Below are 16560 nucleotides of genomic sequence, written 5' to 3' on the forward strand. Positions count from 1 at the left end.
ATTTTTCGAGGAACAACTAGCACAACTAGTCTTCGTAGATATAAATTTGATGAATATTCCGAAAGAACAACTCTTCTACTAATAAATCTCGAAATTTCATCGAGTTCGGTTAAATTTTGACACGCGCATCTCCCAGAAAAATCATCGTAGATCCAAATGTTATACATATTCTGAAATAGCAACTCTTCTAGTAATGAATCTTGTTTTATCGACCTCGTTTCAACCGTTCGGTCTTGGCAATTTTTTAACTGACTCCGCCTTTTTGGGAATTTTTCGAAGGTCAACTTCGAACATGAGTATCTCCCAGAAAAATCATCATAGATCCAAATGTGTAACATATTCTAAAGAAGCAACTCTTCTAGTAATAAATCCCGAAATTTCAACTAGCTAGTTGCGGTGGCGGTTCTGTAAGGTGCTCGTTGATATAAAATAAATAGGTTTATCTTTATAATTGTAATTTATGCTATATGTTTGAAAGAAAACTACTATGCTGCTTAGTTAATTAACGAGAATATTCATTACTTTGTCGTTTTATAAGAAAAAACGTTTATCAAAAATTAGGACGAATGCATTTCACAATTGAAACCTACAATATTCAAATTTAGAAATTATGAACTAATACCTCTTCATGTTCCATTTGTAAAGTAACTGAATTATTTCATTGAATTGAATCAGATTCTTTCATTTTGAAAGGAAGTTGCTGTTTATTAAATATCTTTTCAACGCAAAGTCATTAGAATTTGATATTTGTTACGCATGGGTAGCTTGATATACCCTTATGGATTGCCAATTAGAAAATTATCGAAGACTTAATATCTCACATTTGGAACACGCTGTCTTAAATTAAATACCCACGAATGTTACATCTTTACGATTCTTTGTTATATTGTTTTAATCTATACAAAAATTCTATCTAGTTCCCTTCTAGTTCTCGCTTCATAAAACGTTGACACCGGTCGATACATTGATTTACAAAGAATCATAAGCATATTGAACAAGTTAAATATAATGGCCTCCATTAACCCATAAAATCCCGATATTCATCTATTATAATATTCTGGAGTATTCTCAGTTCACGAATATGAACTACATCTTGGGAGCGAGACACATAGGAGGATCGAGATCCCATCATCTGTGAATACTGCGAATAGCTACACTAGCATTTCGCAAATATTTTATAAATTTAGCTGAATAGGTACACTAGTTCATCGTAACTCATATAGTTGTAGTTCTTGGATCACGAAACAAGTTTCTGATGAAATTGTGGGAAACATTTGAAGACAACCAATTACCAATGGACCATATGAAAGAAATTTGAAGCATTTGATCTTTCTTGATGCCAACTTTTCGAATAATGCTCAGAAAATCTCGTGTGTGAGTGAAAAATGAATGAAATGACGAAGGAACGCAGCCGACGAAACTAAAAGAAAAACAGTACGTCCATCAAGCCTTCGTTATTCTGTTTGGTGTTCACGTCAAAACAACAACTTCCCTCTCAAAACAGCCCCCAATAACCTCAACTCATCGCGAGGCAGCGATCCACTCGCATTCCATAAAAAAGAAGCCAAGAAATACGCCTTCTAAAATAGGAAGTGTAGCTTGCGGCTCGTCAAGTCAAGAATTGACGTCTATAAAAATAGGAATCGCGTCAACTGTTCGCAGGTTAAAATATTACACATTTCACAAGAGCCGAACAGATGTTCGCAGCTTTGTAAGGGGAGTAATCCAATACTTCTTGTATTGACAGTCTGTTCTCGCTTTGAAGTGCTTTCTTAACTCCTTCACCTTTAGGCGGAAAATAGACGATGAGTCCGATATCGAAGGGAGAGGAATGAGAGGATCGTTAACGTCGGCAACCTTTATTTTTTCTAGGGGCACAAAGAGGACCACCGGGGATATGTGAACCGAAGAAATGAGTCACAGCTCACACCCTCCCTGATAATACCACAAGTCTCAAATTATGTCCGATTCGATCGATTTCATTCGATCGAAACCAACAGGTTTACAAGATATCGTAGTTCGATACAGATGTGATAGTATAGTGCAATTTATTACAATTCACTGGTGACCAGCAGATAACCATATCTAAATGAATTTCATAAATACCAAGGAAAAGAAATAGGTTTTCTTCGCTATCGATGGAATCGGTTAATCGGTAACACAGATCTGTATGGGGTTGTAACCCAAAAATACTGCGATGATTGTAAGACCTATAATCAATCACATATGGAGAAGTAGCCTGTACTGGTTTGCTAAGGCAAGTCAGGCAAGTACGAGGAGAATGCTCGACAGAGTACAAAGGCTTGCCTGTGTGTGCATCACGGGAGCTATCAGGGCGTGTCCAACTAGGGCGCTTGAGATCATTACAGACCTCGCACCTCTACATCTAGTGATTGATATGGTAGCCCATGAGGCCATCCTCAGATCATCTAAGGAAGGAACAGGTAACGAGAGAACCAAGAGTCAGAGAGTTTGGTCCTCTCTGAACGACTACATCTCATCTGCAAACCTTCCCAGTGACTTAATGATCAAGAAAGTAAGCATTGAGAAAAACTTCAGTACAATGCTAACTGAAAGAAAAGATTGGGAACGGGAATACACCGACAACAATCTTAAAGAAAAAACAATAAAATGGTATACAGATGGTTCTAAAACCGCTACAGAAGCTGGCGCTGGGATTTACGGAGCAAGTACCAAGTGTGCACTATCGTTAGGCTCCTGTACAAGCGTCCTTCAAACGGAAATACTAGCAATCGAAAGATGTCTAGACGTAACTCTAGAAAGAACCTATCAGAAGTGTGATAGAGCTAATCCTAGATATAGAGTCAAGCGGCCGTAAAAGCACTGAGCTCCTATGTCATTGATTCAAAGCTGATTTGGGAGTGCCGGAACAAACTCCATGAGGTAGGCAAGAAAAATAAGGTCTTTTGAATCTGGGTTCCGGGTCATTCGGTAATAGTAGGAAACGAGAAGGCCAATAAACTTGCCACAGAGATCACACAAACGCCACTCACTGACCCAGAACCCTTCTGTGGTATAGGAAAATGCACCTACAAGAAGGAGTTTATGGAGAAGGAGAAAGCCGAAAGGGAAATACTCTGGCGGAATCTGCCAGGGATGGATCACTCCAAAAAGTTCCTTCGGAACTTTGAAACTGCTAGATCCAAAAAATATCTGGATCTCAGTAAGAACCAACTACACCTACTCACTGTCGCTCTCACAGGACAGGACAGTGTCGCCTAAAGAAGCATCTGTTGACAATGGGTTTGTCGGACACTGACGAGTGTAGATTTTGTGGGGAGGAGAAAGAAACTCCTATTCACCTGGTTACGGAATGCTATGCCATTGCAAACCAAAGGAAAGAGTGCTTTGGACGAGAAACTTATAGGAGTGGGGAACTATCCTCGTTGAAGCCGTCCCAGATATTGAATTTCATCAGATCTCTGGAACTGGAAGAGGCGGGCTGTAAAGGGAGCGATGAGGACAGCTATGTTAGGTGGCACAATAGACCTTAAGGTCGAAGTGAACTGTAGCTCCTTCTCACTATACACTATATAAACATCTGTCTGTGATCGGTGCTAACCTCACTTTTGCCAAACTGACGGAGGTTTGTTTACATTCACTTTTGGTAAACGTAAAAAATCTCGAATTTATGAAACATTTTTTTCTTATTTTCCCTCTGGATTGGCATTTTTCGCTGCACAATATGCAATCTTTCGCTCCCAGATAGCGATTTTCCAACCAACCAGAATGGTTGGTAATTAAGAGTGCAACCCTTAATGATCAGGCGATCTGGTGTAATAAAATATTCAACTACGATGAAAGTAGCTTTTCGAGAAAAGTTTTTTCCCCACAGCTATTCTTTTTTGAAAACATCTTTATCCAAATGGTTTCCTTGGACCTTCGTTGAATTTTTTTCGAAAGTTTGAATGGAATGGTATTTCAAATTACGTGATGTGAGAAAATGTTATACGGCGTCTCCCATATTTGATATATGGCGTCAAGGATATTTTTTTTCAAGTGGTAATTCAAATTTTTATGAGTATTCTTATAGAGTGTATCAAGTTACACATATGTACTAAATATGAGACACCTATGTATTTATTCCTTGGCAAATAAGATATTCAACAAACATCCACTAATACGAGAATGGAGGAATCTGAATTCTGATTCAACAATTCAGGCTTTTCATAAACGGAATATCAAGAAGTAGGTACGCATGTTTATCATTTTTGAATATAAATATTGAAGGATGAGGGTGTATCGAGCGAAGATTAGCGAATAAATGAAGAATTTTTTTTTGTCATATTGTTCTATCTCCGTAGCCAATAATCTTTCAAATTTCAATCTTATTTCTCGAGACAGGCTATCCTCGCTAATCTTCGCTCGATAATAAGCTACTCTCCCTACTAATTTATTCAACTTTTTTGTTCGACAAAAAATGCTAAATTTCATTTTTAAACTGCCTGAACTTTTTCATTCCTTCATTTTCGAATTAGTTGTATAACTTCATATGCCCTTCGAGATAGCCATATAAATAATGAAAAAATTATCGATGACGTCATATCTGAAATTTGGTATACGCTGAATAATATTTTTTTCATCAAACAGAAAGTAATTTCAAATACTAATTGACATGTCCTAGCACATTCACAAGATAAAAACTGTATTCTATATATTGAATTTATTCACTCGCACTGTATTTCCACAATCTTACCCGATAAAATACTTCTTGAAAGATGCCATCTGGTAAATTTTTGGGTAATAGAATTTAGAATTTCTCATTCTCTTCGAAACATGACGAACTTGAAGTATCAAATATAGTAACAGTGAAAGTGCAATGGAAAATAAGTGATCTTTTCGATAAAAAAATTGAAAACAACTAACTTTCTTTGATTTTCAGTTCCTCTTCAACCAGGTTTGATACCTAATGTCCTGCCACCGTCCAACAATAATGAAGAAACAAATACCAGCAGCAGATTGCCTGATACAACTCCGTCCGTAAGTTAATTTTTTTTATTGCATGCATCAATATAAGGTAAATGAGTAATCCGAATTCCGAATAATAATCATGAATCTACCCCTACATTATCTATACACTAAGATTTCTTGCGTTCCAACCTTCTGGTACTTTGGTATGGCGAAATGCTAACATCTATAATATTGTAACGTTTTCTTCGTTGATTAAAACGTCCAACTGATTTAAATTATTTATTTACACTTAATACATTTATAACTCACAACTATGTCACTACTATTTATTTTCACTCCTATTTATTTCCAACAGTCGCTTGCACTTTAACTGTACTTGTACTTACTACCTGCTCCTCCGCTGGGCTTATATAGGCGCCGGAAACATTCAGGTAGATTCGCGGTTATTCTGGAATTTCTCGACCGCTCTGTTTCTCGAAAGGTCCGACCGCAAGGGCCGGACTGGTTACACTGTCCCCTCCTTAAGCCTGTTCTGTCCCAGAACAGATTTAGTGAATTCCTCCGAGGACCGTGGCGAAACTTGCACTCATCACCATTCCTACAGTAGCCATTCTGAAGGAAGTAGCACTCCACAGTTTTTCCAGGCTCCCTGGCCTGCTTTGGGTTGAAACTGCACACCAGGATCCTTATACCGGTCCCCTGAAATACCACCTCCAGCATGCTTCGCACAACTCGCCAATTTAGCTGGTCCAATCCACAACCGAGCTTGGGAACAGCTAATTTCCTAACCCCAAAGCGTTGAAGGTCTTCTTTCAAGCTATGCAGTGCCGTCCATAGATTCTGATAGGTTGGCTTCTGATAGGAATGTTGCTTCGTGACTAGGTGATAAATGAACCGACCTTCAGCCTTCAATTTCAAAACTTTTCCGATTCTTGGCTGCTGTCGCAATAGTTGTTCCTGACGTCCAAATTTATTTCTGAATACTCTTGCTATTCCTTTGCTCATACGAAGGTCCTCCGCTACGCAATGAGCGAGAGAGTATTCCTTAGACACGGTAAAGAGATCTTGATGTACTTCCTGTGTAACGCCGAACCGTGCAACGCGTGTCTCACCATAACAATCCATAAACTTCTGGTAATCACTGCTACCTTGCATCGGGGCTTCCACAAGACGTACTTCTTCTTCGTCCTGCGCGTACGGGGCTAATCGGTTGAAATGGACAACCTTTGGTTTTCCTCTGGGAAGCTTCCTTATCCGGTAAACTACATCATTTATCCTCTTGATTATTTCATACGGTCCCTCCCACTGTCTCTGCAGCTTTGGTGAAAAACCTTTCTTCCTTTGTGGATTATGTAGCCACACCAGATCCCCAGTGGTGAATCCACCTTCAATAGCCTTGATGTCGTAGCGCATTTTCATTCGGTCACTTGCTTGCTGCATTTGATTGCGCACCTTGCCATGAATGTAATCCAGCTTGTTCCTTAATTTACTAACGTAGTCCTCCCCAGCTACGTCTTCTCCAGGCTTACATCCAAACTCTAAGTCGCAAGGCAGTCTTATTTCTCGGCCGAACATTATACTGGTTGGAGTTTCCTTGGTAGATTCGTGAACCGAAGATCTATATGCCATGGTGAATAGATGTAAGTATTCATCCCAATCCCGCTGGTGATCAGAAACTACTTTGGCTAGATGTTTTCCCATGGTCCGATTCATTCGTTCGACCATGCCGTCTGATTGTGGATGAAGAGGTGTAGTCCTTGTTTTGTGAATTCCCAATTTGCTGCATACTTCTTGGAATAACTTCGATTCAAAATTTCGGCCTTGATCACAATGCAGCTCCAGAGGTATTCCAAATCTGCAGAAGAATTCTCTGACCAATTCGTCAGCTACCGTACTTGCCTCTTGATTAGGAATACCGTAGGCTTCCACCCATTTCGTGAAATAGTCCATCGCTACCAAAATGTACTTGTTTCCATGGTCTGTTTCGGGAAAGGGGCCAGCGATGTCGATAGCTACTCGTTCCATGGGGGATCCGACGTTATATTGCCTCATTGGTGCTTTTCCTTTACCATAAGGTCCGTTAGCAGCAGCACAAACCTTGCATCTTCTACACCAATCTTTAACGTCTCTCTTACAATTTAGCCAATAAAATCGCTGCCTGACTTTTTCCAACGTCTTGGTTATCCCGAAATGTCCACCTGAAGTTCCATTATGTAGTCTGGTCAGAATGTCTGTCACACGGCTCTTTGGCACAATCAACTGAAGTCTCTGCTCAGTTCCATCTTCATTTTCCCAACAACGTTTCAGAAGACCTCCATCAATCTTCAATGTTTCCCATTGTGCCCAATACGACTTTACATTCTGGCTCAGTCTGGATACTTCTTCCCAAGTAGGTCGTCTACCGCTCTTCTTCCAACTCAGGATTACTTTCAAGTCGTTATCTTCCTCTTGTGCTCTTTGAATTTCTTCAGGTAGCCAGTCGTCTTCGATTACGGTGGTCCGCCTTAAATCGATCTTTTCTTCCAGGCGCGAACAATGGCTGCAATTCTCGGGACAAGGTCTTCTTGATAACGCGTCTGCATTGCGATGGCTAGTCCCTGCTCTGTGTTCAGTGTCAAAGTCATACTCTTGCAGCCTCTCAATCCATCTAGCCACTTGTCCTTCCGGGTTCTTGAAACTCAGGAGCCATTTCAAAGCAGCATGGTCCGTTCTTAGTAAGAATTTCCTTCCGTACAAATATTTGTAGAAATGTTCTACGGACTTGATGACTGCTAAAAGTTCCCTCCTGGTCACGCAATAATTCCGTTCTGGTTTGGACAACACCTTGCTGAAGTACCCGATGACTCTTTCCTGTCCATCCTGGACTTGCGATAGAACGCCGCCAATGGCTGTATTACTGGCGTCGGTGTCGAGCACAAATTTACCTTCAGCCCTTGCGTAACTCAGAACTGGAGCTGTGACCAGAGCCTTTTTCAATCGTTCGAAGGCTTCAGCGCAATCATCGGACCATATGTACTCCTGTCCATCTTCCGTCAATTTCGTCAGCGGCTTGGCAACGTTGGCAAAACCAGATACAAATCTTCTATAATAAGTGCAAAGGCCTAAGAAACTCCGCAACTCACTCTTGTCTTTCGGTATAGGCCATTCCTGCACTGCCTTGATCTTATCCGGATCAACTTTCACACCTCCCCGTGAAACTACGTGTCCTAAATATTTCACTTCTGTTCGAAACAGATTACACTTTTTAGGACTTAGCTTTAGGTTGGCATCACGAAGTCGCTGGAAAACCTCGGATAGGTTGTGTAGATGATCTTGGAATGATTTTCCCACTACTATCACATCATCAAGATACACCAGACAAGTTTTCCAGGAGAGCCCTCTCAATATTGTCTCCATCAGACGTTCAAATGTGGCAGGAGCATTACATAGACCGAAAGGCATGACTTTAAACTGCCACAGACCTGTTCCAATACTGAAGGCAGTTTTTTCTTTATCCTTTGGATCCAAGCCAACCTGCCAATATCCACTCTTCAGATCCAAGGTGGAAAACCAACGTGATCCCGAGAGTGTATCCAGGGTATCGTCAATTCTCGGTAAGGGGTAGCTGTCCTTTTTCGTGGCCTGATTGAGCTGCCTGTAGTCTACGCAGAATCTAGTGGTTCCATCCTTCTTTTTCACTAATACAACGGGCGATGTCCAGGGGCTATCAGACGGTTCGATTACACCTTCTCTCGCCATGTCTTCAATAATCCTTTCAGCTTCTTCTCTTTTTGCCAGAGGAAGACGTCTAGGATGCTGTCGGATAGGTTGTGCATCACCAGTATTGATCTTATGCTGCACAACATCGGTTTTCCCTGCTTTTCCATCCGTAGCAAAAACGTCGGAGAACGTTTGAACCAACTTCCTCACTTCGAGTAGTTGATATCGGTCGAGCTCTTGACATTTTGAAGTGAGGAGGGACACCAGTTCTTCAGAATTCCTTTGCGATTTTGAGACATCTGCAGTACTTATCCCACCCGAAATATGGTACACAGGTACACCACGTCCAATCAAGGTATCCTTCTTCAGGGTGACTGGAAACATGTTGACATTGAGCAATCGGATGGGAATGCTGTCTCTTACCCTTACCAAGGTCTTCCCAAGTAATAGTCCTTTAGCTAAGGTTGTATCGTCAGAGGGCTCAATTACTCTCACGCAGCCACTCCTCGTTACATCCTCACATCTACCAGTCACTATGCCTTCAGTTCGGCCCGGCAACGTGATGTCCTCGGTCAGTCGAATCCGATATATCTTGTCGTCCACATCATTGAATGGAATCTCTTCACTTCCTAGCCGAAGTACATCACTCTTCATATCCAATTGGCATCCAAGCTTCCTAACAAGGTCCAATCCCAGAATAACTTCTTCCGTGATTCCAGCTACCAGAACTTCGTGGCTAACCGTTGTGTTTCCCAATTCAATAGTGGAGACGATCGATCCATAAGTCGGTATTTCCTGTCCAGATGCAGTTCGAAGTTTGATCCTAACTGGGCGAATCTTGAATCCTTCAGCAATTTCTGGACGCACAATGGTTTTAGTCGAGCCAGTGTCTACCAGTATTTTCACACTTCTATCATTTATCTTTCCTGGGATAACTATGCTTGATAAATCCTTAGACATTATTCCTCGGATTATCACTTCGGGGGCATTTTTGGCTTGGGTCGATTTATGCCCCTTATCACCGACCCCTTTTAGTTTCCCTGCTGAGACTCTTTTTCCAATTCTGGACAGTTTCGCTTAAAATGCCCACTTTTGTTGCAGTTCCAGCACACAGCATCCTTTTTCTTTACTTGTGATATTCTGCGGATTTCTTCTCTGACAATGTCCTGAATAGATCGGTCTGTTTCTTGGACTTGTCTTACACGAAGGTGTCCTCTATGTGACGCTTGCTTTGCTGCCTCAATTTCTAAAGCCTGGGCTAAGGCATCATCAATGGTTCTAGGGCGTGCTAGTCTCAGAGCTTGTTGTATTTCGCTATCCTTTATCCCATCCACGAATGTCTGGATTGATAGCTGTTCCAGGAAGCTATCTGGGGCAGATGGATAAGCTAGCCTGACTAATCTCGCCACATCAGCTTCAAACTCTTGGAGATTTTCCCCTGTTTTCTGTACTCGGTTCTTTATCTGTGCATGGTATACTTGTTGTAGATGAGCATCACCATATCTCATCTGAAGTTTCGATGTAAGAACTTCGTAACAGGCTTGTTGACTCTCCGGGATCGTCTGGAGAATGTTGAGTGCCTCTCCTCGTAGAGCTATAATTAATGCCGTGGCTTTTTCGTTGTCTTTCCAATTGTTTACCAGGGCAGCAGCTTCGAACTGTTTTTGATATGTCGACCAGGGTATTTTCCCATCAAAAGTTGGAGGCTTGATCTTCATTCTACTACCTTCGCCGTCATTTTCCGCTTCCGCTGTGCTGTAGGGTGTTGAAGCCAGAATATCTGTTCTGTTTGGCATTCTTTTCAAGGAATCTATCAACTTGGAATGATGTTCAATTATTCCTGCCATTTCTTCAAACTTGCCGTTAACCTTGTCAAACTTTTCATCAACTTCGTCAAATTTTCCACTCACTATATCGAATCTCTCGTCCACTTTATCGAATTTTTCATTTATGATTTCCAGTTTCTCGTCCAATTTGTCTGTAAGTTGACTCACCACATCATTACAATTTTTCTTAATCTCGTCCATTTTCTCATTCCACTTACAAGAGTTCTCGTCCATTTTCTCATTCAATTTTCGCAAAAAGTCCATTACCGCTTGAATCTCCATCGCGTTCTGCAGTCTTGTGGTCACTGGCATGAACTTCAAATATCCAAAATTATTTATTTAATTCGAGCGATGTTGAACCGCACACTTGACACCAATGTAACGTTTTCTTCGTTGATTAAAACGTCCAACTGATTTAAATTATTTATTTACACTTAATACATTTATAACTCACAACTATGTCACTACTATTTATTTTCACTCCTATTTATTTCCAACAGTCGCTTGCACTTTAACTGTACTTGTACTTACTACCTGCTCCTCCGCTGGGCTTATATAGGCGCCGGAAACATTCAGGTAGATTCGCGGTTATTCTGGAATTTCTCGACCGCTCTGTTTCTCGAAAGGTCCGACCGCAAGGGCCGGACTGGTTACAATATGTATATTTCCAACTTTTTTTTAATTGACATACACTCATCAACATTTTGCTGAGAACACTGATGCAAGAAGAAAGAAGTTAAACATCTTAAAAGTTTATTCCCTATGCTTGATCTGATAATTAGTGACCTTACAACAATGATATACAGGGTGTTCAATAAACATTTGGAGTCGTAAAGTTTCTTTCGACCTTTGTCAGGAAATGCTTTTTCTTCCCAAAATTAGATTCATTTCTACAATTTTCATTCAATTTGAACAAAAAATTGTATTTTTCTCTAGGATACACCACTTTTCAGTAGAAAACTGACAAACGCCTCCAGTTAGGATACAGTCCACTCTATCAAAAACATCAAAGTTGTTGGAAAACGCCCTGTATCTTGCAAGCATTTCCGGACAAAGGGCACAGGACCTTTACGATTCCAAATAACCCAGAGATTTCTGTAGGAATAGTTTTGTATTATATCAATTTTATTACTCTGCTAGAGTGATCTGATGATGTAAATATAATTTCCGAAACGTGGGCTGATGTAGAAGTTTGATTCCTGTAAACTAGCCCTTTTCAACATCATCCCTCATACCATACATTACTGAATTTGACGTTGAAAACACTAGTAAAACAAATTACTCAAGAGAGTTTGATTTTATTTTTTCATTGCGTAATGGCATTGACTATTATATTCAATTATTTTGATACTCAATGGTAATGGATTAAAGTCAAGAATCTCGCATCCAAGAGCATTTTCCCAGAGGAACTAAAACAGGTGTATTGCCTCTAAAATATCAAATATGATTGAAATTTTCGATGATGTATTCGAACTCCGTTCTTAAATTGATTATATGCCACCCACTATATTCCATGAACCCCGTTTAAAGTAGACGGAATGGAAATTTTAACAATATTTATATAGCTGACAGAGGAACGAGATTGGCAGATTAGGTGTAAGCCTTTCTCGATAAATTGTAATCCCAGGGGCACAGACAATAGAAATTGCTCCACCTACAGATGACATTTACAAGTCTTCGAATGGATCACTTCAGGCCATTTCGGTGCAACCCGAAATGTTATTTTGCTTATTAAAATGGAACCAAGTTTATCAGGAAATTTCCTCAACTTGGGTTGTTACTTCGATGAATTGCAAGTTTGAGCGTCATAATTTGTAGTTTCATTTATGACTTCCTCAAGTTCGATGTAGGTAGAAATTACCCAAATTAATTTTTCAAATATGGGGTTAAACCAAAAAGCTGTCTTGGTATAGCCGTATTTATAAGTAGGTAGTTATCAAAAAATTCAAATCAACGTGAAAACATTATCTGTGTAACCTGCAGACACTTGCAGTGGATGTTACAAAAGGGTGAAGAACCATTTTTCTTTTCTGTGTAGTAGCTACTTGAAGTATTTCTATTTCAGAAAAAAGTTGGAATGTTGAATTGATGTAGCCGATAGTTGATGAAAATCCATAGTTGAACTTGAAACAAATTATACGATTTTCACAATATGAGTTTACAAACCACTACACGTGTTTCGCTATCACAATAGCATCTTCTTCTGAATAATGGAAATTAGCCGAATAAACCCCACAATTTTTTTCCTTAATATTCAGGGATAATATTTCGGGCTTTATCACAGATTTCAGCAGGATGTCCTCTATTGCAACCCCATCCATAATTTTCGTCTTGGAGCCTCCATATGGATATGGTATGGCATTCGTTTCAGGATATTTATTCTATTCATAATTTTCAGAGACTGATTTTTCCTTCAAATTTGGATTTAGCACGAACTGTTTTGGACAAAATATTCTGAATGGTTATTCCATCGGTCCACTCTGAAGTCACAGAAAATATCTTTTCCAGAATTTTCGCAATTTTTTTTTCCTTTTATTTCCTTTATATCTAACACAAACGTCAATTTGAGAAAATTGGAAAACGAAGTTCTACTACAGTTTTTAGTAGGAAGTAGGATAAGGAAAACTTATTTTCTTCAATAACTTGAACATCGTCAATGAAAACAAACATGGTATTCATATCACATAGGAGTCTTTGACTCGTACAAATATTTCAACAGTAGAATCTTGAGATCAAAAGACAATCCTTTTTTTTTACCAGTTTTTCTGAACCAGCTCGGTTTAAAATATACAGGCTGTTGAAAAACTCACAAACGTTTTAATCGATTGAAATGAATTTCAGAATATATTTTTTCATTTTCATTTGATGAATCTCTTTCAAACATAAGATATTACCCAGGTCTTCCAGTTTTCTCATGATGACCATAACTTACCATGAAAATACCAAAAATTCAAGGAACCTAACCATTGAAACTAAGTTGGACGCTATGCAATGAATATTTGAACGTTTTGTAAACTAAAAGTATTCTTCATATTTTTTCGTATAATGCGCCGTAATTTGATGTTCAAAAATGAAAAATATCTGTCAAATCCGAAAAATTGAATACTTTGACCGAATGCAACTCTTTTAAAAGATCCACAGTGTAGTGTCACAGATTTAGCTAGTTATTTTGAAGGTAATTTTGTTTTTCTGTGGGTGGCACAGCTCATTATGAAAACTTAAAGGGCTGAATCGAAAAAAATGGATAGGAAAAAGTGTTTCTTCTGACCTCAAGAATCTATCATGAGAAAAAAACTTCTAGTAGTCAAAGACACACCATGTATATAACATATAAACTATACTCCATTCACTTTTATTTTAGCACTCGGTTGGCCATGGAAATTTGACACATTTCACTCTGTATAGCACGAAAATGTGGTGTTATGAAGCTTGTCGAAACATTTTTGGGTTTCAAATCAATGCTATGTTGACCGTTCTACGTAAAAGTTTCTGTTATTACGTATCTCTCCGGAAAATATGTGACGAACATAATTGAAGTTTATACAAACTGATTGAAGGCATACCAAATCCAGTTATTTGCATGGAAAATACAAGATATCAGTATAATATCATAATATGCACTAGCTTGAGGTGAGTTAATGTTTGTTATCTTCTTTGGCTAGAGTTTGAATACGTTACATCAGTTGTAGATTTCAAAAATATTAACCCGAAGAAGAAATGCATATGATGCAATGGTTGGGAATGGGAATCTCCCGAAGGAATTAACAGATAATTACAAGAATGTTAAATTCTTCAACAAAAATCATCTTGCATCAATATAAGTGAAAGGAATTAAAAGAAGTTTCAACTCAAGATGAACTTCACCTTTGAACAAAAATTTCACATGAATAAACAATCAACAGGACAACTGGCACGTATTTGTGGCTGCTCATCTTAATTCATTGATATAATAATAATAATTGGGTATTTATTGGTACCTTAAGACATTTACAATGTATGGGACAAATCAAATGAAAAATAGAAAAATCAATTTTCGGGAACTTATTCTATGATGAAATTCATCGAAAATTCTGTAGTAAACTTTCCGCATTAATTCACTCAAACATAAAATTATCAAATGCCACCACTGGGTCTCCCAATAGAAGTAAATTCTTTGTCATCCTCTTCATTCACAATCTTTCTGATTGTGGAAATATTCAGCTGAAATATAAGTCGTTTAGATTCAGATGAAACATTATATAAATTCTCTTACATTGAATATGCTCGATACCGTCTGACGTATTGTGGATTTTAGAATATCAGGGTATAACTATTTGAATGAGCGGACCTGAATTCTAAATAGCACTTCCTGAAACCTGAAACCGTGCCTCTTCTTTTCAATCACTTTCGGCATTTTCGTAATAAAAATTGATATTAGTTGTGGCAACGGCGTTATGACATCAACGACATTTCATGAGTGCATCCTTACTCCGTTCTAGTTACAAAAACTTGAGAAAATTATTTCATGGCCAAGAGACTGCTAAAATAAATGTGAAAGGAGTATATAATTTACTTCTCATTACTTGTCAGAACGCCCTTCGACAACAAAATTACTGAAGCTTCTCTTCTGGTTCCTTTTGCGTTCGATATAATCGGAAATGTGAAATTGCCCAACTTTTCGAGTATTTCGTTGTGTTCATAACCTCGAAGAAAGAACAACTGAGTTGAATTCGGAGTTAATAGCCAAAATCTCGACCTATATAAGTTCCGACATATGTCGGAATCTCGAGATCCTGACTTATGAGTAGGGATTGAAAATAAAATAATTCCTTGGCCCTTCTACTCCTTCGTTGAAAACAATAACGAATTTTGTAATAAGATTTTTTTTTGAATAGTTAAGTATGATGATTCACTACATCTAATATTTTTTCTTTCAGGTTCAACACTCTATAGCACAACCGACAACTACGAATCAGATCGATTACTACGTGGTTGGTGGTGGCGTTTCCCTCTTCCTCGTCTCGATGCTACTGTTGGGACTGATCCTGAGGCGAAAATGCTGTTCAAGATCCAGACACGATTCAATAGTAAGCAAACAGTGTGTTCATAACCGACTCAAATTCACCGAAACCATAGTTCCCTTTTCACGAAATCGAAGTTTGATAATAGTTCTACTTGTGTTTCCGGCTGTACGAATTCGGCGGAAAATAGATTAATGTGGTTGCACACAGCCTCTCAGCAAGTTTCACAAGAATGGCAGATATATTTGCCTGGTGTCGGTGAAAGGGCTTTATTCCCTACCCCTGGCAATTATATTGTATAAAAGACGTATATACTTATAATAATATTGAATTTATGTCGCCGATACTACATCAAAATTTATATCGATTTTCACTAGGACTGATATACTGCTCAACAAATGTTAAGGAAGTTCAGAAATTTTTGGATTGTTTCTAAATTTTCCATTGTTTTTCACCAATTTTTCAAATATTGAAAATCAGATGTTTGCTCACTTATCTAACTCATTCTTTCGCCCAATGCTTTTTATGATTCACAGTTCCAGGTGAAAATATATTCATCAGTTCACTCAAAATATTGGAAAAATAAAGTTCATTAGTGGCCTCCTTGAACATCAACCACAGCCAGACAAATCCTTTGCAAACTCTCGATCAAATTATTGAAGTAGCCTTGATCAATTTATCTCCATAGTTGCGATAGTATGAGTTACTGAAGTGTATATATTGTTTTTTCTTTGTTGTAGGCATCACCAGTTAATCTGAAGTCCAACCTCCTTCTGTCGAAACGTTACGTACCAAACCCTCAGTATACAGCGTGTGCTGGTACCGGGGTCCCGTTGCTGAAGAAGGAAACCTTGAAGTTCAAGCAGGAGATTGGCGAAGGTTGCTTCGGAAAAGTTTTCAAAGGTGAGATTTGCATCCGCCAAATGTATCTTAGGTTCGTGAACTTTATAATGCCTAATTCTTGCCTCTCAGGTGAAGGATAAAAGTTAACAAGTACACATAAAACTTGCCTGAAAACATCCTGAAAGGGTGTTTTTCCATTAATTATCCATTTGTAATTAAGTGATTCATTATTTATATTCAACTTAGTACCTCCCCTCTGT

General features: G+C 38.8%; 1 protein-coding gene across 3 annotated transcripts in view; it reads left to right on the forward strand.

Annotated features, from left to right (window-relative positions):
- The window catches only part of LOC123310974 (BDNF/NT-3 growth factors receptor-like), an 86192-nt gene that overhangs the window by 53159 nt on the left and 16473 nt on the right, over positions 1-16560 (forward strand). For all 3 annotated transcript variants that reach the window (XM_044894701.1, XM_044894702.1, XM_044894703.1), the window contains exons 3-5: positions 4904-5001; positions 15374-15523; positions 16198-16360. In XM_044894701.1, the coding sequence (XP_044750636.1) occupies positions 4904-5001; positions 15374-15523; positions 16198-16360 (411 nt within the window). The remainder of the gene's footprint in view (positions 1-4903; positions 5002-15373; positions 15524-16197; positions 16361-16560) is intronic.

Source organism: Coccinella septempunctata, chromosome 4 (assembly GCF_907165205.1).
Source record: "Coccinella septempunctata chromosome 4, icCocSept1.1, whole genome shotgun sequence".
In the NCBI taxonomy this organism is placed as follows: domain Eukaryota; kingdom Metazoa; phylum Arthropoda; class Insecta; order Coleoptera; family Coccinellidae; genus Coccinella; species Coccinella septempunctata.